General features: G+C 38.1%; 1 protein-coding gene across 19 annotated transcripts in view; it reads right to left on the bottom strand.

Moving 5' to 3' along the window:
• Positions 1 to 25,144, bottom strand: part of Tcf4 (transcription factor 4) — a 331,213-nt gene that overhangs the window by 6,860 nt on the left and 299,209 nt on the right. For 14 of the 19 annotated variants that reach the window (XM_063231576.1, XM_063231575.1, XM_063231577.1 and 11 more), the window contains 4 exons: positions 25,021 to 25,097; positions 22,217 to 22,420; positions 3,766 to 3,901; positions 1,944 to 2,106 (listed from right to left, as the gene is read on the bottom strand). In XM_063231576.1, the coding sequence (XP_063087646.1) occupies positions 1,944 to 2,106; positions 3,766 to 3,901; positions 22,217 to 22,420; positions 25,021 to 25,097 (580 nt within the window). The remainder of the gene's footprint in view (positions 1 to 1,943; positions 2,107 to 3,765; positions 3,902 to 22,216; positions 22,421 to 25,020; positions 25,098 to 25,144) is intronic. The other 5 variants (XM_063231579.1, XM_063231578.1, XM_063231581.1 and 2 more) reach the window with 1 other exon arrangement.

Here is a 25,144-nt window from a genome sequence, read left to right as displayed (position 1 = left end):
GTTAGTCCCTAGTATCAGAAATAACACCAAGGGAGCCACGAGCCTAGATTCCTCCGCTCAGCGATAGGACTATGAACCTTAGCCACTCTGAGTTAGACTTTCTCTGAGTTAGAAATGTTCACAGAATAAAGATGATCCATCACAACTCTGCAGAGTTAGAAGACACATGGAAAGTTATCTAGTTGGTTCAGCCCACATTCAGTGAATGCTGGCTTAAGAGGTGTAACTCTAATCTTCAGTTCTGGATAATGCATGGGTAATCTCCAAATTACAAAAAGGACCAACTGGAGGAGCTCTAATTAATCAAAAATGAGAACTGTTTTAGGGTTGCAAGTACATGTGGTACACAATGCCGTATGAGGCCCAAGAGCACTTAATGGGAAAAAGCAGAGTTGGAGGAGGAAGATATTAAGAAGATGCTGACAGGCTGGACTGCTCATCCATAGGTTTGACTCCTTTCCAGACGGCACTGTCTGTCACGCTAACTGGAAAAGGCTCTCTCCCTGCTTTCTGGTCCTCTATTCCTCTCTGTTGATCCTTCCCTGCTTCTCACTCACGACTTCAGCTGCCATCTAGGAAATTTAGGTATCTATCAATGTGTTCCTCATCCACTACAGTTACTGTTACGAGATTATGGTAAGGAAAAGGAAACAGATTTGAGTCTCCGCTGGGTCCACTCTAGAACTAAAAATCTGGCAGTAGTTTTACATATCAAACATGTGCTATGCCTTCCACGTCGGGGAGACTTGAAAATGGGAACCTGTTTTCCAAAAGTTTTCAGGGTAATGACTGACTAGAATTGGATATTTGCTAATAAATAAATTAGTTACGTGAATAAACTCTACAGACTTAGAGAGCACTGTTTTACAACACAGTTTTAAAAGCACACACACGTATGTCCCAAGGGTGACCTTTCAAAAGCAAGTTTCCAATGGCAAGTTACAATGTTCTGAAACTTGAAAGCCTCTGTGAATATGTACAAGTTATGAGGACACAGTTAAGTCACCAAGAACTGACTTAGACTAACAGTGAAGCAGTTGATGGTGTGTAATCCCAGTCGTATGACTTTTTGCTAACATGGAGAAGAGTCAGGAAAGTAGGAAAATGGGAATAAACCAGATACATTTGGCATTTCTGGAATTGTAGCAGTATACATAAATTTGTCTCAGTAATTATAAAATCAATGTGAAAAGACACTGTACTCTTAATTCATAAAAAACATTAGCTATCATCTTGAAAACCACAACCTTAAAAGGAAAGTTGTATGCACCTTTAGTACAGCTGGTTTAATCTGCAAACAGAAATAACTCAAAAGTGTATTATGTATCATGTACATGGGGCATTCAAAACTATCTGATCACCAGAATAAAGAGACAGTTCTAATCTGAAAATACCACATAATTAAAAAGACCAAACTCAACCATTTTCTTGCAGTTGTGTTTTCTATAGAAAGAATTATCAGAGAGAAAAAAAATAGCACTTTACCTATTCCTCTTGTATATATCAACATTTTAGGACACGACTGGAAAATTAGTATTTTCTTTTTAAAAGTAAGAACAAAGTAACATGTGCATGTATGTATCAATTGACTTTTTAATATGGCTAGAAATCTCTTTGGAAATATTTTAGGAAAAACATTTCTGACCAAATTTGTAGAATATAGTTTTTAAAATAAACTGTTTTCACTTAAATCAGTTGCAAATTGTTTTTACTGAGTGCAATTAGCATTGAGTCCAAATTCATAAAATGTAGACATTTTAGGCTTCACTAGAGTACAGGTATCTTAAGCGATACTTTTGGTACTTCTAGAATAGGCCTTCAATTTTCTTTTCATCTGTAGAATTACCTGCCAGGAAAAAACTGAGTAGTTTCTTCCTGTTCTGTTCACTTCATCAAAGTCCAATAAAGGAATTAAATGAAGCGACAGTATTATATACTGTTACCTAGATCTTGACCTAGTAATTGATTTGATATCCTTCTTGTCGTCATCTAATTTCTTGTCCTCGGAAGATTTCGTGTCTTGCAGGTTCTCATCGCCCTCATCATCGGACTTGATTTCAGAGCTGCCAGAGGAGACACTCTGCCCCTGTAGTCCTGGTGGCATGCCTGAGAGAGAAAGGAGGGAAGGGGAAGGGAGGGGAGGACAGGGAAGAGAGGGGAGGGGAGGAGAGGAGGAACCAGGTTACATATACACCAAAACTCGATGCACAAACACACGCACTTCAGATTGCAAGGTTGCCAGCTAGACAATTCATTCTGCTGAACTGTTATCCTTCTGTCACTTTTTCCTGCTATCTGGTGAAGTTTCAAAAATGCACCTGCGGAAACAAGTTTTTCCTACATTGGCTCTGAGGTTAAATTCTATTTTGCAATCTTTTGGAGTAGATGGTAATTTCACTGTCTACAAAACATCAACTTAATTGCAATGAAAATCATAATCATGAAAATCACACACCTCAATGTTCTGATTAAGAACCCAAGTAAATATCACTATTATATTGAGTTTCTTCCATATGCAATGATTTAATAGAAAAATATCCTTAAAATATAATTCCCAGGCAGTACGCTAAATATGTGCAGTCAAGACTTCAATAGATACCCTAATGATACTCTGAAATTAGGCTTCTCTTATCGTCAAGGAGTAATCAGCATTTAAAAATGTACATATAGAAGGCAGTTCACTGCTTACTAAAGAAATTTCTAGGTTTATCACTGCTCAACTTTCTGAGATCACATTACATTTTAAAACATGGTCTTAATGTAATTTATATCTCATGGAGGTGCATTCCTATTTGGGTTTCCTTTTCTTTGTAATCTATGCATCCTACAACTGTCACTCAATTTGGTCCATGGCTCCAAAGCATTCTCATCACCTGGAAGCCATCAAAAATGCCTAATCCACATCTAATGAATCAGAATTTGCATTTTTAACAAGATCCTCAGGTCCTGCTTATTACATCTGCCCTTTAAGAAGCATAGAACTAAAACAATGAGGGCAAAACCAAACTCTTTAAAAGAAAAGGCCACTAGATTTTTACTAGCCAAAAGAAAATGGACAGCTGTACCAATAAATGTACATAACTAATACTCAGATGTGTATCATGGCCAGAGGTTGAAAAGTTATACGGGCTCCTCAGGTAGTGTGGTCCTGTTTTAAGTGTTAAGGGAATGAGAAGATGTTATATTAGTGATCACTAGACAGTATGACCAGCCAGGGGCATAGAGTGGCTAGCTATAAATCTGGTCTGTGCAGTCCAACTTCTTGGAGACATGAAAAACCCCTACAGTGAGGGTTTGGGAGGCATCGTTATAGGGCTAGATGATTTAAGTGCAAAAACCATCCAATCAAGTTCCAGGTTTTAAATGCACCTACATTTCCTTCCATCTTAAACAACAAAAGTATTTTCCTTCCTTCCTATTCATTTGGAAATGTCATTTTCAGGCCACAAATAACCATATTAGAGGGCCAGGATGAGTACAATGTGGAAATAGCTAAAATAAAATTTCCTGTCATCAGTCTGTTGTCTCATTCCCTTCTGAAAATGGGACTGGGATTTCGGAGGATATTTGAGGAAAACAGTTACCAAAGAAACACAATTAGTAGGCTACATTCTAGCTTTCTCATTTACTAGCCATTTGAGTACCAAATTTGATTCTTGGTTTGCTGCTGGTGCTTCCTGAGGGCTGACAGCTGGGACTGCTCAGCATCCTCTTGGGGTGCACTGCTAACTCAAGGTCAGAAAAGCCCTTCTGAAGTATACTTACCTCTGTATGGGTCCTGGGGAGGGTTCAAATCAGGGGAGGTTGCAGACTGGACAGGAAGCTGTGGAACCGGAACCTGGTTTGGCAGGAGAGAATGGCTGCCTCTCAGGGCCACGCCATCTTCACGATGGGCCCCAACCTGAAGGGATGACAGGATGTGCTTAGTAGGAGCAGGAGGTACAAAAGCTGTTCCCAGGGGCAGCAAGGCCCTAAAGCAGGAAGGCTGGCCTTGAAAAATGCAATTCTCACAAATGTGACTCACTAGAGGGCGCTGGAGGACTGCACATGTGCCTATAGTGATCTGCAAAAACACTTATCGCTCAGTAAGATGCCGTGCTGTACATCCAGTGACAAATATGGCAGAGTAGCTCAGGCAGGTAAAACGTCAAATTGTCTCCCAGGGTGCTGCAGTGGAGCGCACTGATTCGTACCCATCTGTCTTCTATCATGTCCGCCAACAGATCTGACAATTATCTTAATGCCCATATGCTTAATTGTGGGCTTCTCAATTCCCCCATTGCTATCGGAAATCCTACAGGAATTTCAATTTGGCATTCGACTTTCATTTCGGGGGATAAGATTCTCAGGCCTGCCATTTTTTTCCCCATAATGCCAGCTAAGCCTCTGACAGTGGAAGCTACAGCAGTGTGGGACATAGCCCCTGCTCGGTACAAATATAATAAAATGTCACCTGGCTTTCCAAAACTGGCAGCCCATTCCAAATTAATGTTTACTGTATTTCATCAGCTGCTGAGTTCCAAATCCAAAGGGGGACCATTTATGCCAATGCCACCACACCGGAAAATGTACCAATAAAGGTTTTATTAAACACACCAGTAATGTCATCATTGCCACACAAGGATGTTTGGACATTTTTCCATTTTTTTTCACTACTCTCACTGTAGAAAGATACCATATTGAAAACATTCCTTATGCTTCCAAGAATAAAATTATGGAGTGCAGCATGATTACTGGATTTTAAAAAATACTGCTGAGGTTTTTTATTAACTATTACTACCTATGCTGAACTTGTGTCACTGAAGCAGCATTTGTTGACTTCATAAAACATGCCTTAAAAAGCAGAATTATTAAGCATTTGTAAACCACAAAGAACATGAACAGCTCATATCATCTTTGTATTTCCAAATAGTTATTTTTTTAGCCTACTGTTAAGTGAACAGTTATGTCAGACAATAGGTCTAACACTAAATAACATTAATCTGTGAATTTACACTACCATGAATATTTATTTCTAATCCAAAGATGCAAAACCATAAAGTGGAATCTTGATCGTTTTACTACCAGAATGTTGTAGTTACCCAAGTATTTCCAAACAATGCAATGATAGTAACTGAATCAACAACAATCAAATTCACAGGATCGAAGCTAGCCAAGTATTAAGTATCACTTTTAATGCATATGTACTACTACACAATACAAAAGAAAATAATTCCAGGCAAGAGTGGGGTGGAAATGTAGTTCATCTAAATGATACTAATTGTTCAGATAAAAAAAAAAAAAACCAGCAAGAGTCGTAATGACTTAAAGGCCTATAAATTTTAGCTGAGAGATCTGGGAAGCCGAGTGCCATGTGCACCCAGTGCTCGTGTTATAAACTGGAACTTTCTGAGCGGTAGTTATGTAGCCTCAATGTGACTTCTTCAAATGCACTGAGATGCTGGTCACCTCCCATCTATCTCCAACTACAAACTGGCTTTTCGGTAGACGCCAGTCAACGGCCTTTGCTTTAGCTGTGGAGCTCCATGGGATTAAGTACAGGGTCTCCTCCAAGTCAAGCTTGGTGTCACACTAGACCTTTTCCTCTGTAACTCAGGTCTGCTCTTACAACAACATCCCATGCCCACTTTGCTCCTTTCCACATGTGTCCCCAAATAAGTATGTGATAGTGACTCTCTGTTAAGATTTTGGTTTGTGGTGTTTATAGCCGTGCATTTAATAGACTGAGTCAATTAATTTCTCTTTCAATCTAAGATCTCAAATTATAAGGATGAATCTTACAGTCTTTGATCAAATAGTAGATCTTTATGCCTGCCACTCAATGTGATACCAAATAACTGCCCTAGTATCAATTCATATTTAATGGTATTCCCAGAGGATTTAATTTTTTGAATTTCTATAAAGAATGATCTTTAAGTTATAATCACAGATTCAATCTTAATGGAAATGTATGTGTCTTCTATGCCAGAATTATTCTATTAATGTTCTCAAGCTTTATACTCATCTGTGCTATAATTTAGGTTTGTTAATTTATTTTTCATTTAAAATGTATTCAGTTATTGATCCTGAAACTTTTTCTCTAAATAGCATTTAACCAAGTTCTCAACAGAGGAAAAAAGAACCCACAAATATTATCTTTTTATTTTCTTTGCCTCAATTGATATGAAAATCAGTATAACTAATAATATAAGGCAACTACACGTAGGTTTTTAATGTGGCTGGTTTCTTAGCTGTCCTATAAGGTGCTCAAATAGAAAATGAAGAAAATAATACTAAAACTACAGAGAATAAATCCCACGATGATGATAAAGAACATCAATGGTATATCAAAAACATCTTGTACATAACAGTTACACAAATGTTACACCTAGTAGTTTTTTTTAGTTTATTGGTTCATTTTAGATATGCATAATGATCACATTCATCACAGTGAATTTGTACCTGTACCCGACACACGCAAAAAGAAGCAAGTAGTACATTTTAACTGAATGTACTTGCATATTACATAAAACTAATAGTTCATGAAATTAAAGGATCTTGAAAAAAGCTGTCTTCACTTATGGTCATCTTTGTGCTCCTGGTATCTATGGTATACAGATCTATTTGATTTTAAATCTTTTACCTGAACAAAGACAGTAAAATCTTAAACCATGTATTTGAGAATACATGTGTGAAAACGACATTTTTATTTGGATTTTAGGCATCCATGCTACCTAACTTGGTCTATTGTCTATATAGATAATCTTAGATCATCTCAAACATTATGAGCCATTTTTCTAGACAGGAAGATGGAGACAAATCTTGTCTTTGCTGTTTTAAGGTTTCCCTTTTGACTGTGGATATTTTGTTTTTTCCATTTATTTACTTTTTGGCACTGGGGATTGAGCTCATGACCTCATACATGCCAGGCAGGCACTTGTACCGCTGATCTAAACCCCCGGATATTTTGGATCCCATGAATGACTTCTATAGATCCAGTACTGAGCTTAGTACTGAGCTTAGTTCTCTAGGATCAATTCTATTGCCTATGACTGAGGCAGAGTATTCCAATCTGAAAATACAGCTTGTTTTTGCTGGTTTCTGTGGCTTTAGACAGCATGTTCTAACTCTACTTATTTCTCTTTTAGAAACAATATTTCTGTTCACATAAAAGAAAGACTGTGAATAATCTGTATAAATTTATCACTAGAAAAACTCCAAAAGAGACTTTGGAATCAGAAGTGTGCTGTGCATATATATAAGGGCTGGTGATTTTGCTCTCATTTCATATAGTAAATACATAATATAAGCAGGAAAGTCTAGATTTATTCAATACACAAATCAATTTTTAAGTCTCATGTTTGATGTGAATTTTTAGAAAATTCACATTCAGTAAAGGCCTATTTTGATAAACTTTTCAGTTTTATAGCAAGGTTAAAGTCAGGTTATGAAAAGCTGATTTTGTTAATACTCAGTGCAAACATTTTTGCAATTTTTGTCTTTTGATAGACATACACAATATAATAGTTTTAGATACATTATGCTAAAAGCTAAAGATAGAAGTAAAATTTTAAATAATTATTAATTGATGGATTAGAAAGTCTATTCATACATCAACAAACATTTTCTATTCTCGTCCATGCCTGTCAGCTTTTTGAAGTGCCACGACACAGTGATGAATAACTCAGATGTGGTCCCTGTCCTCACAGAGCTTTGTGAAATTTTGTGTACTCATCAATTTAATGTGCTAATTTTAGTAGCAAAGAACAGAGACCTATTTTAAGTAAAACGAAGTTTGTCATAAAGGTCTTGGTAACCTGCATTTTGCATCCCGAGATCTCTGGAGACCTGAGGCCACCGCGGCCCTGATGGGCTCCTTGGCCCTCTCTCAGCCCTAGGTACCTCTGCTTCTCTGAGGCTTCTGCTCCTCCCCATGCAGCCTGGTCTCTTCTTCCTTCACAGTCTTTTTTGGTACATTCTTTTAGAATCTATACCTGCCACTAACTCCCTCTTGGTTTTAGTATTTCTATATTCTGAGTGACGGCATCATCTGATGCCCAGCTCATCATTTTGAAGAAATCCAGGATCCTATGAATAACCCACTCCAGGACCAGGTGTTTTTTGGGATCCAACAAGCTGTAGCCCAATCATGGCTACCTCAGCCTGCTCCTTTTGTAGACCTCGTAAATCGTGGCTGAGAAACGTAGGTGCAAATATCTAAGCTACATTTTATCTTAGGTCAAGTTATAGTCAAATGTTGACACAGCTATTTAAATGCAATCATGTGAATTTACCTCTGAGACTAATTAAATACCTTTAGATATGTATTACTTCTTTTGAATCATGTAAATATCATATAATTTTAAGCAATCATACTTTCCAAGAAAAAAGTCAATATATTAAAAGCATTTTAAAATTATAGACCATAGATCTTAAGGGTTTGAAGAAACTTAAAAATTGTGCCAAAGTATTTTACAGAGAAGAAAGGTAGAGCTGAGAATGGTTGAATAACAGTCAACCTCTAGTTAGAGAACTAAAACATTCTGAACTCAGAAAATTTGTAACACTGAACATTTTGATTGGATGCACACACACACACACATACACATACAGAATTAAGGGTGAAAAAGGAACTTCTTGGAGCCTTTGTTTTAAAACTGTGTGCATGCATGCACACGCATATACCTATATCCAAAACTATTATAAATATACATACATATGCATAGACAGACATAAAAATCATTCTAGTTTTGTCATAGGAAAAAATCAGAGTTCACCACCTCAGTCCAAGGCCAAGATATCTAACTAAATTACAAAATGTAGTATCTGCCACGACTCTTCCAACATAAACAGATTTAAAAGACATGAAGTTTCAAATGAGGTGGCTGTTGGCCAGGCTGTTTTTATAGCAGGATGCATGCAGCATCTCGGTAAATATCCTCATCCTTATCCTCAAGCAAACAAAAAACACCACAGACAAAAAAAGACATTCAATGCTTTTGCTCTCTTTGTTTCCAGGGAGCACTGTGAAAGTAATTATTCTGTTGTATTTAAGAGGCCTATTTCATGGATGGGAAAATGTATTAAATTTCATTTGGCAGTTATTCAATCCTAGTTAATGTTATCTCTAGAGATAACTGCTTCAAAACAGGATTTCAGACCCCAGTTACTTCTATTCTACCATACTCTTTCTAAAAGAGTGTAAGACACCAACTTTAAGTAACTTCTCATCAATTTCTAGACCCAAGTGATAGTGACTCAAAAAGATACGCTATTAGAGACATTTTGGTACAGCAAAATTTAAGTTTGTTATTAATGGCTTTTAGTTCGAACTTTTCCTTTTAATTTAGGTGATTTTGAGAAAGATGAAAAGTAACCAAGAAAAATGGGACAAAAAAACTCTTTTTACTCTTCTTTCTTGCTTTTCCAAAGCCACAAAAGAAATGTTTATGGGATTCACTGTAATTACAACTTACTGATATGGCTAACAGTTTTGGTGTCAAACTGTAATCTCTCCATGAAATATCAATTATACCTGACAGTTGTACACTACCAAATTCATTTTCAATTACCTTGACAAATCTCTGTCATATTAGATGAAAGCAAACTTATTTTCTCACATGTGCAAAACACCATTTAGTTTAAAAATGCATCTTTTAAAAAAGTAGAGGGAAGTGATCACATAAACTTTTTCCTGTGCTCACTTACAAGTGGAACTCAGAAGTTCCTGAGATGGCAGCAGTAGATCAATATCACCAGTAACAACAGCAGAGGCCCCGAGGGTAGAAAACAAGACCAACTCTAAAGGCTACACTTGTGAGAAAAAGCCCTAGCATCTGGGACACTCTTCAATCACAAACATAGTTCTGTATTTCTGCTTTAAAAAATCCCCAGACTTATGTTTTTATTATTTATGTGATTAAACATTTAAAGGACTGTTAACTGAAGTCAGGTCTAGATTTAATTCTTTTGTTGGGATTTTGATTTGATCCTTAAAACGTTTATTAGGAAAAATTTCGTAACTGTCATTAGAAGACCTAGCTTTTTTCTGGACATCTCACAGTTTCGTTTATACTCGGTCTGAAATTTAAGGTAATTCTCTATTGTGCCGCTCTTAGAGATTTATTTAATGCATATTCCCTGATAATAAAATAATTTTCCAGAGGATTTAAATCTGATCTAAATGATCTTGACCTTGGCAATTTTTAACTGTCACATGATCAGCTGGGTCGAAACTCCCCTGGACTGTCCACCAACATGGCTGTAAAAGAATGGTTAAATGGTATGGTTTGAGAAATGCAAATGGGATAAGCTGAATTCAGTTCATCTTTTTTTCTCTAGCGCATACGTTCCATCTACTAAAAGTGTTTCATTTCTCTTTCTTGTTTCCACCAGGCCCTTGGCCCCCGATTCTTTTATTATTTTCCTACAATGGAAACTGCAGTGCCCAAAGCAAGGACTGTGAGGCAGGTTGACAGAGACCATTCTATCCTATCCCAGCTCCAGGTGGCAGACCAGAAAATAGGCTCTATGGAGCTAAAATTAATCCATCCCCAGTGAACCCACCTCATCTCGCACAGAGGTTATGGCGAAGTCTTGCAACTGCTGTACCAATAAATAACGCTTTTAGACCAAAGGCAAAGTCACATAAATACTTGACATGTACCTGCGGTCTAGGATCCTGGAAGTGTACCACACTCCTCTGAGTGACCTATCTATCCTACATCTGACACCCGCGCACAAAACCGCAGCTAGCCAACACAGACCCTTCTGCACTACCATCTTACCATGACCCTTGGCTTCTACGTTTAAATGCTTTTCTTAATATCGAATCACATATATTTTTGAAAAATATTTGGAAAGGAAGCATAAGTTTGAAGAAGCTGGCCTAAAGTGAAGAAACAGGTCTCCCCAGTCTCCTTCTAAATCCTCACATCTTTGGAAGGCTGCCCTCTCTAGCCATCACTTGATTCCTCCTAACTGTAAGGTTCTAGCACAGGTAATCACTGTTCCCATGTCTTGTAATTTTCTTGGGTTGCTGTAGTCTTCACCTGGATGCCCATGGGTCATTCCAGTTCCCAGATCTTTAAAACTGCTTGCTCTGAGTCCAATAACCTACTCATGGCTCCTCGTGTTGGGCTCATCTCCACCTAGCCCTGGCTGGGCGCTGGATGAGTTTCGTTTCATGAATCACCAATGGCTTCTTTTTTTTTAGTTCTAAAGATTCCTCTATTTCTAACCCCTTCAAAATTGTACTGATTCCCAGGAATCTGCATTTCCTCATTGCTTTGCTGAGCCCGGATAGGGCTCTTCTTTGGCTACTCATTTTAGAACATCTTCAGCGGCAACATTCAACAGAACTAGGTAGAAACGTCAGTGATTTTGTTTCGCTGTTTATTCATAAGGCCTGGTCCTGCCGGGGGTTGTGAATATCCCAAGGGTAAGGCCTGGGGTATAGGTCACTGTACAACACTGTCATATTACAATGTGCAAAGAGATGTTTCCTAAATAGCAATGACACACATGGCAGCTATCTGTGAGACTGTGTCTGAAATCTAAAACCTTTGATATTATGAAATACACATTTAGCATGTCTCTATCAAATAATAAGCATTCCATCTCATTCAACAAATGCCTTTTGAATGTCTCTCTGGGTAATGCACTAAGAAATTTTCAGGGAAAAATAATAATAGACCTATTACTTTTCAGGCACTTATATTTTAATGGTGGGGCAATATAATTATGACAAAGCAAAATAAGATAAATGTTATAAAAGACTATGAGGCCACATAGGGTTTTAAAGGATAAAATTCTATCTCTTTGGGAAGATCAGGATCTTTTAGGAAAATTTTAGATAGATATTGAAGGGTGCGTAGAATTTTGATACTATCTAAACATAGTTTTAAAAAACTGATACTTAATACTGAATAACACTAACTATAAATTCTGTTTTTACTTTAATAAATGGCATAATTTAGATAGTGTGTGTATCAAGAGGTTAGCAGTTGTGTTAACGTATTTTTGTACTGTCAGTCTATATATCTCTGACAAAAAGCAGATTTTTGTAAAGGCCTTTATAAACCTCAATGACTTTGCTGTAAAGTGAAGAACACAGGGCATTTTGGACACAAATGTTACCTCACTGTATACTGCATTATTGGCCCAAATGATTCCCTCTTATTTAACTGCAATGAAGTCTTTCATCCCCCAGCTATACAATAATAGTTTCCACATGACCAGTGGCTTGGCTATAAATAAGATCAAAAGCAAAAGAAAGGATTTAATAAAAGAAAATGACATTAAGAGTACCATTGAATCAGGGGAAAAATACCAATACCCAATGCAATTCTTTTTTGTGAGACAAAGTATCACAAGGTACTAATCAGTTTCCCTAGTAGCTCAGAAAAGTCATATGCAAGGAGCAGGCATGTGCGAAATCCATTTGTGTATGCCCTAGCGTGGCAAAGATCCAGTTGGGGAGGGAGCAGCATGAAAGGTGGGAGCAGAATGTCCCATTAGAGCTGAAGAGCAGTAACAGACTGAACAGCCAGCTCCCCTGCCCTGAAGACCACTGCAGAGTGTGTCCATGGCAAATGGCCATCCATTTCTCTGTCCCTTTCTGTTCTGTTTAATGGAGAGACTTTTTGGTAATCCAGAGTTTCTCAGAGAATCATAACATTGCTCAACTCTAATACATGTGTTCTTAAAAAAGGAAGTTTTTTTTGGCAGTGTAGAGCGACTTGATATGAAGAGCCAACTTCCCAAACAAATTTTCTTCTAGTTCTTAAAAAAAAAATTTACAATGTTAATCTCTATTCCCAACTGCATAAACAGCTGCTAATAACTTCCCGCTCCCAGGGGAGGAGGCTTATTTCCTTTCATCTTAAGACTGGTGGATACCTGACATGCCCTGGACTTTAGTGATTCCTCATGTTTTTCAAAACTGCTTCGGTCTGTGCGTGCCAAGTCAGGGTTTTTTTCTCCTTAGACTGTACCCCGAAACTCTAAAGTCCCAGTCAGTAAATGTACTACTTACTGGAAAGAGAACTTCTTTTACAAGTGGTGTGTTTAAAGAGGAAATTCAAGCATTTATAATCTCTAAGGGAGGGCAGAGCCTTTGGGCCTTATACACAAAGCTCTTTGGGGAAAATGACCATTTTGATTTATTTCACACCGAGCTAATTAGTCACTCAAGCACTGGCTATGATCAGAGATACTCAATTTTTAATATATTGCTAATACGATTACTTTACTTAGATCTGTTTGTGTCCTAAATAAAGGAGCAAACTCAACACTTTTTCCTCTAATAGGAAGCCCCCCGCAGAACACCACCCTGCCAGGAGGCCCCTTGCGTCTTCCCACTTGTTCCCGAGCACCTGCTTTAATGGTGACCTCAGTTCTATATCTCAAGATTCAGACATTTCGCAAAGCAGCTTTTTAAACAAAAGCCAGCTGTTTCCCATCTAGACTTTGGGGGGTGGGGGGGGATTGGGCAGCTTACAGAAACATTACCCAGAGACTACCATTCTCCAATAACTTTCACACACTTGCAGCTCTGAACGAGCCCTATCCGTGTGTGGAAGCAAGCGGGTAGGAAGATGTGGAATTAGGATGTAGATGCTCCACGCAGGGATTTTTTGGACAATATGCCGTATTAACTGCTTTTAACTGCATGTGGCTATTGTATCAGGGCAACGCTTCTCCAAAGATGTGATGTTACTAAATTGGACCGATTTTTTTGGTTAAACTGAAATTTGCAGTTCTCAAATGATTTATGGATACAGACAAAATGATAATTATGTATAACTGTGAATGTCCACCAATTAGGTAGAACTCTTGGGGTACAGTAAATACTGCCTGCCTCTCGGTTTCTACTCTGGGAGCTGTACCGCCTGAACCCACTTCTTCTTGTGAACCCATTTTATACTTCTGTTTTCTAAGCAACTAAGATCCTTTTGATTTGAAAATTTACAGCTACAATAAAACTTAAAATAACACAACGGCCACAGAATTTGCAAAGATATAAAATGGCCTAGGCCTGAGCTTGGCTTTTCAAACAGTGCCAAGTTTCACCAGTATTTTCTGTTTTGGTATGAATGACATAACTGAATTACTTCATGAGCTGCTACTTTAATTCCTAAGGGCGGAAAATTCCATGAGTTAATTTAATTTGGATGTAAAAAATACACATGAAAACTTGCTCTTCCTGTGGACTCTCATGTGAAATGTTCCAGCCAATTGTTGGAGCTGCCCTGCTGTGGAGGAGGGGCTTTCCGCAACCGTGGCTGCCAGCTGTAAAGAGCTACATTATCAGGCAATTTCCTCACTTTTGTTTTTTGGGCAGATAGAAGAACCTTTCATTCCTACTCCTTCTTTTTAAAAATTGATGTCTTAATTGGTGGCACACCAATGACTTTTCAATCCTGCCTCTGACTGCTGAAATTCTACGCAGACTCTAACTTGAGATCAGTGACACCTGCAAGAAGCATTCCCTAGCTGTCTCAAGCACTTGTTAGGTTCCTTTCTAATCCTACCTGGTGCGAAACTTAAGATGTGTACTTGAATCAACAGCCTACCAGGGTGGAAACCTGTGAGATCAGAACCTTTCTCCTGCACCTTGGAACATTCCCAATGATGTCCAAAGAAAGCAGAAACAGAGTCAATGACTGTATGTGTGTATTCTAAAGTTTACAGTGTATGCTTTTCCCTCAAGAAAAATCTGCATTCTGCAAAAAACAAGGATAATGCGACATTTTTTACAATGCAAAGTTTGTGCCTATTCCAAATTAAGGGTGATTTAGTACTGTATCCTTGCAGCTAATAAAAGTTCAATACAATGATGCTGACTGGGCTACTAAAGTTCTCTCTCTGCTTCTTCCTTATTTAAGAAGAAAACCATGTAAAAATATGAGGAGGTTACAGGTGAAGACATGTTTAAAAATATTATTTATGTAAAGCTCACAACCACAGGATGCTAAACACATACTCTGAGGGAAAAAGAAATTACAGAATGAGGATTTGTTACACATCCTCGGAGCACAGATGACAGCAGTAGGATTTTGGTTTAGATAGGCAGCATAGACAAACCAAATGTTTCTATGTCATAACACCTGAATTTGAATAAAATAGGTATGGAGGGAAAAGAAAGGGAACTGCATATATCTTGAGAGGCTGGGTACCCTAACCATTCCTCTTAGGGGCAGCTAAACTGAAGTGAAACACTCTGATTGCTACTGATACTCAAAACCTTTTGGCTTTAAAAAAAAAAAAAATCAATGCAAAGTATCATTATAGTGTGGGCTCAAGGATTTTAAAGGTAGCATTGAAATAATTAGGGTTAACAGAATTTTGCTAAGTCTCCTTTCCTGTGTTTTAGAAAGTTTTCTTAAAATACAGTACAATGTTGATAAAGATAAAAACTTTCAGTTGAGGTTGCTAATCTGCCTTCAGAGTATCTGATAACTGAGGAGAGATTAGGGCAGCACACACCACAGATAGGCAAGTATCATCCTAAATAAAAGAAACCTCAAATAAAATAATAGCTATTGAGAGGTGATGTTGGTGGTTAAGACCTTGGTGACATCCCGTAATAGGTTGCTCAGAAGATAATTTTGAAGTGCTGTGGAATAGAAGCAGTGACCTCTCAAACTCAATTTGGTTTCCTCAAGAGAAGTCTTTCTGCACAGACCTATGCCTTCATTCATGGAAGTGTGCAACACCTAGTCTCCTGTGAATGACTTGAAAAAACGTGAACTGTATGACACTGACATTAGGGAGAAAGAACTGGTCAAGACATTAAACTCCAAAAGCAGCAGATCACATAGGTGACAGAGAAAGACTACGTTCTGAGCGTCAAGTCTTTTCAGTCTGTATTTTCCCCTGGGCAACATTTTTATTGGTGGTTTTAATGGTACTCATCATATTTGCCAACAACAGAGCTGGGAGAGGAGATTCCTGCACGAGGATTAAAGTGGGTTGGAGACAGACAGAAGACCATAAAGTGAAAATCAAAGGGGTTATTTAAAATATCGTGCAGATACAACATAAAATGAACAGGGATAGGTGGGAGAAAAGTGGATTATGGAATTCAACGGATTAGAACTTTAACACATATCAGGAGGATGATGAAGGCATCACAATAAAAAGACAGTATTTTGTTGGATGGGCTTGATATAGGCATCATGTGTAGGATGGGTGAGGTGGTATGCCCACCCTTGTACAATCAGTGCAACAGAAAAATCATACTGTTCATGACAGGGAGCCTTGCCCCCAAATTCTTTTAGGTTAAATATTTGCAGATGTGAATGCTTAAAGAAACAAAATTGTGCTTGCTTTGGCAGTACAGATACTAAAATTAGGAGAAACAAAGTCAACAATAACAACAACAACAAAAACCCACTGAATAGACTTTCTTCAAATAAATGAAATTTTCTCAAGTGTTTGTTAGGTTGGACATGAGGGCACCTCTAAAAGACAGAAAAATACAGAGTGCCCAAAGAAGCTAATTTGGGCTGGACCCAGGAGAATGTTCAGGAACATGATGAATATGGGCTTTGTGGGCATGTGGAGCTCAGGAAGGAGGCTGACAGAGATTGGTTGAACTCTTGGCAGTTAATTGTAGGGTGTCTTAGATAGAGATGACTTCTAAGGGTCCTGAGAGTCTATGGCATTCAAATACACTGTACAAGGAATTTTACAGGCTCAAAATCTGTGAAAAACTCAGAGAAGCCCACTGAAGATAATGATGCCTTTGATCCACACAGAAAGAGATGTCCTGGCTCCTGCTGTTCCCAGGGTGACCTTCTAGGAGAAGTCACTCAGGACATCACCCAGGACACCTTGTTGTGGCTAAGCACTATTGGAAGAGGTGAACAGGAGTCCAGGGGCAACTAGGGAGATTTCTAAGGCTTTACTAGTTAAGCCGGAGTAACAACAATGTTTGCTATCAGTCACTTTTGGGTTAGAGAGGAAGTCTGTTATGGTAGTGCGGGACACAGTACAAAGAAAGTGTATTGTTTCTAATCCTAGCTGGCTCAGTAACTAGCAAGAGCTCATGGTTGGGTCACTTCTCCTTTCCAAGTCTCAGTCACCAGCCACAAGACAAGGATTATGCCCAGCCTTGGGCTGGTTCGGTATCTAAAATCCAGTGGTCAGAACTCAATTGTGCATCTGGTGAGTCAAACACCTCCCCCTACCCTGCATACTTGTCCTTTGGATAAATTCTATTTAACTAAAATTAAAAATTGAATTGAAAAGAGAGAAACTGCCTTCTACAAAGCCCTTCTGAGGCCTCGAGACGCCTTGGAGATGCTGTGGTGGACAACCCTAAGTTAATTACAGTTTCCCTGAAAAAGTCATTACTGCTCCCGGACCAGGTGACCATATCATCTATCCCTCCTTGGTTAAGAGACCCTGCTCTTAAGACTAGTTGACTAGGTAGGAAGTAATTTGTTTAAGTATTCTAGTGCATTCTGACTAGTCTATGAACTCTGAGAACAGAGACCAGGTCTTAGCATGGGTTTAACACTTACAACCATTGCTACATGATTTTGAAATGAGTAAGTGGAATTGAAACAAAAAATGAACTGGAAACCACACTAATATTAAAGATTAATAATACATAACATTTTTAACTCGACAATCCCTCCACTGCTGGTTCCACTGCTAGGTGACCAGCAGCACTTACACAGTCATTTGAAAACATATTTGATGGGGGCCTTGTTCTCATTCACTTTAAAAAATGAAAAAAGAGGTTAGGCCATTTGCAAAGGTTCTTTCACATCCCATTGGATGTGGATACAAATGAAAAATAGAATTATATTAGGAAAACAGTTATTTCAATAATTTATAAGAAATCTAATGATTTAATAACAGGATTAGGCATGGACGTATCTTAGGTCCAGAGGTGATCATATTTGGAAAAAGTTGTTAACTAGATTAGTGACATCTCAGTTAATTCCTTGTTCTTCCGTATTCTGAGATTTATGCTTTGATTCTGTTAGAAAAGTAGGTGGTTATAGTAACAAAAATAACTTAAAATTTGGCACTTGAAGGATGTTAAAGGAAAAGCACAGAACTCTCGACCACTCAACATGGTCATGCTTCTTAGTAGTGTTTCAATGGTATGAATTTCACACTGAGCACACACAGTACCCCACAGCAAGAAGAGAGCTGCTTTGGGAACCTGGCCATAAAGTACCTAAGAACTTCTTCTGCTACCCAATGTGTATCAAGATTTGGAAATAACAAGCTGCTAGCACCTCAAATTAGTTCTTGAAAGGTGTACTTATAATCTCTGGCAAGTACTCACAGTAGTAAAAAGGAGTGTGTAATTTGGAGTCAGTTTATCTGGCTTGAATATAGTTACAGGGCTTGAGTCTAACTGCTACCACCTGCCAAGACTGCCTTCTCTAGCAGCTCAGTGCCACCAGGGTCACCCTCCCTGCAAGACTGGCTGGGACGCTGTAAAAGGAGCACCTACCAGAATGGCTGGCAACCCCTCAGGCATCTGGAGAATGTTAGCCTCTCTCCTTTCTTTGTAATTATCTATTTACTTAGATGGAGACAAAACGCAGTAAGTGGTACTCATGGAATTTTCAACAGTCAGGAAGGCAACTAAGGAGGCCTAGCTACAAGAGCTGGAGAGACAAATATCTAGAAATGGTATGACTCATAGGGCTACAAGAGTGGAGTAGAACATGACCACCACAGGCAGAGAGAGCTTCCTAGAAGAGAACGTGAGTCAGAATTGTAAGAATGGGTGGGAAGGAGATGGACAGAGAGAAGTGGATAGGGCAGGCAAGGCTAGATGCAAGCACCTAGTAAGAATTACCGGGCAATTCTGGTAATATGCAGATTGGTCTTGCTGGAAAACTTTCTGTGTATTAGAATAGCTAAATATAGGCTTTTGGTAAATCATTATGTGGGTTTAAATTCTATCCTAAGGAATGGTCTTTATCTTATAGATAATGGAAAGCCAGAGAATGTTTCTGAGGAGGAAAAAAAGCACAGTCTAAAAAGTTCACCTGGAAAGCTCCCACATAGACCAGGATCACCGTGGTGTTATGAGCCATGCTGCTATGAAAAAAAAGCTCTTTCATTATATTAATACTTAGTAAATCACTGAAGACTTACTTCGAAACTCCAAGGAAAACATTTTGTGAATCAAAAGCTAAGTGCAATATGTTAGCAATTAAATGAGATAACGTAACAGCTGAGGCAGAACCATAGTTTTTCCCTACCACGAATTCAAGCTGCTACAGAAAGAAATGCTTACATCATCTTCCAAGTTATCAAGCCATTTTGGTTTGATTTTCCGAGGGAGGAAATGAGAGGAGTACGGAGGTCAAGAGGATTCAAAGCTGTCTATTCTTTAATCAGAAGGAATTATTAAGCAGAGTTGGGAAGGAGATTTGCTTAAAACAAAACCAGTCCTGGGATGAGTCTCCAGTTCCTGCCCGAGCTCCCAGCTCAGAACAACAAAGGAAGGTGTGCAGTCGGGAGCGGCCTCTGCCAGAGCTTTCAGCCCTGTTTCCGGTGCATACCTCCCACGGCTACTTTATTTACTGCAGCTGGCCAAAGTTTTATAGCCTGTTTCATGTATTAAAATTCAAATGTGGAAAACATTACCAGTCTCCTCCTTGAGTTTTTTTTTTTGTTGTTGGGAGGAAAGGGGTGGGTCTTTTTCTTTTCTTCTTAGCTTTTGCTTCTCCTTACATTTCCTTTTTTATTGTGGAATGTATCAAATGGTCAAAGGCTAACTTTACATTGACTAAACTAAAGAACTATTGCTTTGTTCTTATATTTTGTTTTAAAATTTGTAAGTCTGCCTAAGGAAAAATAGCCAATCGAATCTCTGTCGCATCCACTAATATTTCAGGCTGAGAAGCTGAGATTCTGTAGACATGTGGAATAGTTTTCAAGAAGAAAGACCAGAATCGTGCTTGGTTCAGAGGGCAGCAGGACAGTGACAGGCCCATCTCTGCAGTTACACCATGCTCTGGTGGGCTCCACAGTTGTCTTTAATTGAATATTAAAAGTCTTCAGGAGTAAGTAAGAGTTTTCTTTCATCAGACTTATTGTGACTATGTATTTTTTTTTAAATTTCTCTTCCAAAATCAAACCAAAGAGGTGTTTATATAATACTGGCCAATTATTTCCCTTTTAAAAATTGTTCTGTTGTATTTCCTCCCCTTCCTCTCTACTGGGGTCAGTTCAATTTTCAAGCTCCATAAACAAGACTAAGATTTTCCTTCCCATCCCATCTCTTAATCAGACTCAAAGAGGAGGCAACTCAAAGGTCAAATAGTTCCAGAAAGCATCTATGTATAGTTTAATATGGTAAAGAACTACTTAACCTACATCTGGTATTTAAGAACAAACTTTACATATTTATGGAAAAGACAGTCTCTGAAGTAATGCCCCGGGTGCACGCTGCATCCGGTTAACATATGCAAAACAAACGCAACTACAGAAATTAAACTATTTTTCTCTTGATTGAGAGCAGATATACAGAAATGGTTATAAGTCACAGATCTGGCTTTTAATAAAGCCAGATTTCTTAATTAAAAGCAGTATTGTTTAAACATTGTAGTTAGAAAAAAAGAGCTGTACAAATGAAAATCCCATATTATATGCTTCCCAAGTGTATTTAACACATTACCTGAGGCCAAGTTAAATTAAATCTAGACTTTCTTTTTGTGAACTCTTAGCAACTGCCTTGAACAGACAAACACTTTTTACTCAGTGATGAATTTTTAGGGTAGAGGTCAAAGTAAAACAAAGAAAAAAAAAATTCACTCTGGCATTCGGAAGTATCTTTCCACAGTTTAGAAGTGAGTTCATTGCTTCTATTTATAAGCTTGTATTTTGGGTTTCAAATTGGTTGCAGGTTTCAATATCGTACTGCTCAAGATAGTAATCTAAATCTTGGTCTTTTATTAAGAGAAACTAAGACTAAGGAAAAGACAAAAGAATACTATGGAACAACAACTTGAAGGCGCTCATAATAATTTGTACTTATTTTACAGCTCCTTTAAGACCAATCTGTAAACAAGGCATTCTATAATGATACTGGAAAAGAGACGTTCATCCAAACAATTTGTAAAATGAACCCAATAAGAACAAAACAGTATACAAAGGTGTTTTTTGACTAGGGATGAGTTCATAAGTAGCTGTATCACACAGAATGACTAAGCAAGTTAAATTCTTGATTCATTTGACTACTTCATTAATTATCACCATTTTATATTTTGTTTAAAAAAGATTCTTTCAATCTCTGCAATCATCCATAAAAAGGTGCTTTCAAAAGCAGTGCGCAACAGAGAAATTCCAATTATCATGAAGACAAATCTGCTTAAAGATTATCTAGATAGACTCTTCAGATATATCAGCAAAACTACTCTGTACATTGAATTATACAGCCTCATAACAGGAATGTGCACAAGCAAATTGCCATTTATTTCTAACTCCCATATGCAGGGTTGAAAGTCATCATTTTGATTTCATTTAAAAATCCGTATTTGAAAATCAGCAATATAACATGAATTTATGTTGTGTCCACTGATCAAAGTCACCAAGATAAGCAATTTAAAATATCAGTAATGATCAAGCATTTCACTCCTACATAGACACTTAAATGAATAGAAATGTGTCCACATAAAAATTTACACATGAAAGGTCACAGAGCATCACACGTAGTAGCCAAAGAGTGGAAATAATGCACATATTCACCACCTAAAAATGGGTAACATATTCTAAAACACAGAATGGAATATTATTTGGCAATGAACATGAAGCTCTAATATGTGTTAAAACATACCCAAACTGTGAAAAATCCCAGCACTTGGGGAGGTCAATTCAGTAAGTGAAGTGTACAAGTTCAAGCCCAGTTTGGGCAACCTAGTGAGACTCTGTTTCAAAATTTTAAAAATTAAAATAGCTGGGGATGTATTCAGTGTGAAGGTTCTGCATTTAATCTTCAGCATTTTAAAATGTCTTTACAAAAGAATAACACAAATTATGTGACTCTAATTATGTGAAACGTTCAGAATAAGCAAATTTATGGAAACACAAAGCGGACCAGTAGTTGACTGAAATGCTTCATGGTATGAAGCTTTCTTTTCTTTCTATAGCTGGCAAATCTTGTTTAACAAAACAAGCAACAGTACTATTTACTGACAAATGATACCTGAAACCCCAATTCTATACAACAGAGTCTACAAAGTTTATCACTTACCATGAGTGAATGTCTGTTGGCTGAAAGAAGACCGGTTCCATACCCTGAGCCCAGGCCACCCATCGCTCCATTATGAGAGGGTCCGATGATCCCATGCATGTCTCCGTGCCCACCAGGCACGGCTGTGGACGGGCCCACCGCATGATTCCGGAGAACGTGAATTGCATCATCCAGTCTTTCCAAACGATCTTCAATTCGGCTTTGCTATTGGTTAATAAATGATACAAAATTTGATTTAGTTTGAAATGCATATGTGAGTTACATAAGGAAAACTTGAGTTGACACAAACCACACTTTCTGAATATGTTTCCAATAAAGTTTATTTCCTTAGAAGAATAATATAAATAATGTCCTTCTTAGGAAACTGATGAAAAACGTTAAATTATAGGGGCATTTTTCAAGAACAAAGCAAATGCAATAATTCTTCCGGGACATATTATATACATATTCTATACTGGACTATATTAGCTCAAAGAAGAATTCAGATTTATTTTTGAAAAGAAGAACATTCACAGAGTTTTAGGAACGTTTTGGAAGGCACTGGTTAAAAGTTCACAAAAGGAAAAAGTGGGACCATGATCTCTTTATGGTTTCCCAATTAAATTATCTTTTTCAAGTCACATATACGTAAAAGCATATAGATTTTGATTTCTTGTGCTTTAGCATCAATACCAGCTCACATGAGTGTATGTGTGAGCAGGGTGTGTGAGGGCTGTGTGTGTGTGTGTGTGTGTGTGTGTGTGTGTGTGTGTGTGAATCAGGGTCTCAAAATTTTTGCAGGAAAAAAAAATCACAAAAATTCTGTCCACCAAAATGATACGAAACTTTACGACTGAGTAAGACTTCAATCAGATGCTCACCAAGGCACATCTTAATTGATTTCACAGCCCCTATTATAGTACTAAATTCACTATTCTATGCAATCAAAAGCCAACTGGCTTTTTCCTATCCTAGACATTAGGATCTAACTTTTTCTCAACTTGATAAGGCCGCGGTGATCATTTTCACTGAGGAGAAAGAACACACCGATAGGTATTCATTTGTTTTACTGTGATCAATAAAGATATCAAGTATGACTCTCCAGTGTACAGTTTATATGATCTCATGGATCCTCATTCCACACGTGTGCAGCAGGCAGGGAAGACATTAATATCCCTTCCACACAGATGTAAAAATGAGGCTCAAAGAAGTAACGTGAATTAATTACTGTGTTACACTGCCAGGAAATGGTAAAATCAGGTTTGTTTTATTTAAATCTAGTGCTGCTTTGTACTCCACTGCGCCACAATCTACTTTGATTTGTAATGTGCTGTACAAACAGATGTACCAGCTCTACTGCATGAGAAAAACAATTTCTAATTATTCTATACCGACAGGGAAGAATGTGTGTCTAATAGAGTTAGTCTATGTTACAAAGCATTTTGATTTGGTGGGCTTCAGAGTTAAAACAACCTCCCCCGGATTGTTAGTTCTGCTACTTATTTGACCTGGGAAAAGTTACTACACTTCTTTATGTCTACAGTTAATTTTTAAAAATGGGAATGATAATACATACTTCTACATGTAACTGTAAGCATGAAGAGAAACCACACATGTGTCTAGAAAATCTCCTGGCTCACAGATTCCTAGAGGAGAGAGGAGTTTGTGTTTATGAATACCCTCTTGAGCGTTCAGACTCCATAAAGAAGCAAAGCTGTAATCCACAATTCCAAAACAGCTTTTACAGCTCTGTAGTGGGACAAAGTCTGGTTTTTGGATGAATGAACCCCGGAAAATGACGGATAAAGATACACATTTGAAACAACTATGCACTATTTAGATGCAGCTTGCAGATTAATGGACTGGGTCATGTATACATTGCCTCTCTAAGCAGTTGTCTTTATTGGTTAAAACGCTTAGCAAGATGATTCACACCCAGTGGGAAAGAACACAATCCACCTCTGTACTTTCATTTTTAGATTTTCCTTAAAGAGCAAGATAAAAGGAAAGAAAGGAAATGGTAAATCCTGCAAGACAGCATTAATTAGACAGACAAACCTATTCCTTCCTGTATCCTGACCTCAAGTTTGGATGGAGAGAGGAAAACACAGCCCTTCTGAAGGACTACCTGGCTCCCCCCTCATTGCCACCCTTCCCCATCTGACTTGTGTGCAGCCTGAAAACTGCCTGGATCAGGGTTGTTTCCTATGTAATTCCAGCCCCATCCACCACAAGCTGAGGAAGACTAAAGTGTCAGACAGTGAATCATCATGAGTATTTATAATTCAAATTATGCCTATGGAAATGTTCCGTTATTTCCTCCTGAAAGAATAGGCACTTCTTTACTATTAATCACATTACTGGATGCCTAGGAGTGAATGAGGAAATAAACAGTGGCTAGGCCTCTTACTTGCAGGTTAAACAGAAAACCAGAAACTTCTTATTCTGGAAAGCCAAGTGGCAATATAGCAAAGCAAAGATTCTACCATTCTGGCTACGCAGCTGTGCCAGAGCTTCAGCACTTAATCATCCACAAGGATCTCTCCCAAAATTTGCTGGGGAGGGAAGCATTACCATTCTGAGATTTTCAGTCTTCTATGTGGTGTTAGAATTTAAAGCCCTGGATCTTCCCCTGTGGTAGTACTGGGGTCACCGTGGACACATAAGAACAAGCAGAGCCTATTATCTTGGGTTCCAGCCAAGCTGATGTGTTCACAAGGACTTAAAGTTACAAAGACGAGCAAAAGCAGGAATACTATAGTCAAGCAGACCAAATAGGAAAAATGTGATCTGAAAATGGCTGGAATCAGCAACATGAGACATACCAAGGAGTGTAAGGGTCCTTCGTAGTTGGGAGAAGATGAGGCCTGTCCTCCGTTTCTTGACCAAACAGCTGTGCCTGCTGACATTAAAATGAGAATTACAGTTAGGACTCTATCAACTTAAATT

This window comes from Cavia porcellus, unplaced genomic scaffold (genome assembly GCF_034190915.1).
Source record: "Cavia porcellus strain 051 isolate PalLab524CR breed Dunkin Hartley unplaced genomic scaffold, mCavPor4.1 scaffold_20, whole genome shotgun sequence".
NCBI lineage: Eukaryota > Metazoa > Chordata > Mammalia > Rodentia > Caviidae > Cavia > Cavia porcellus.
Note: the sequence above shows the minus strand (reverse complement) of the source record. Positions and strands in the feature narration are given on the sequence as shown.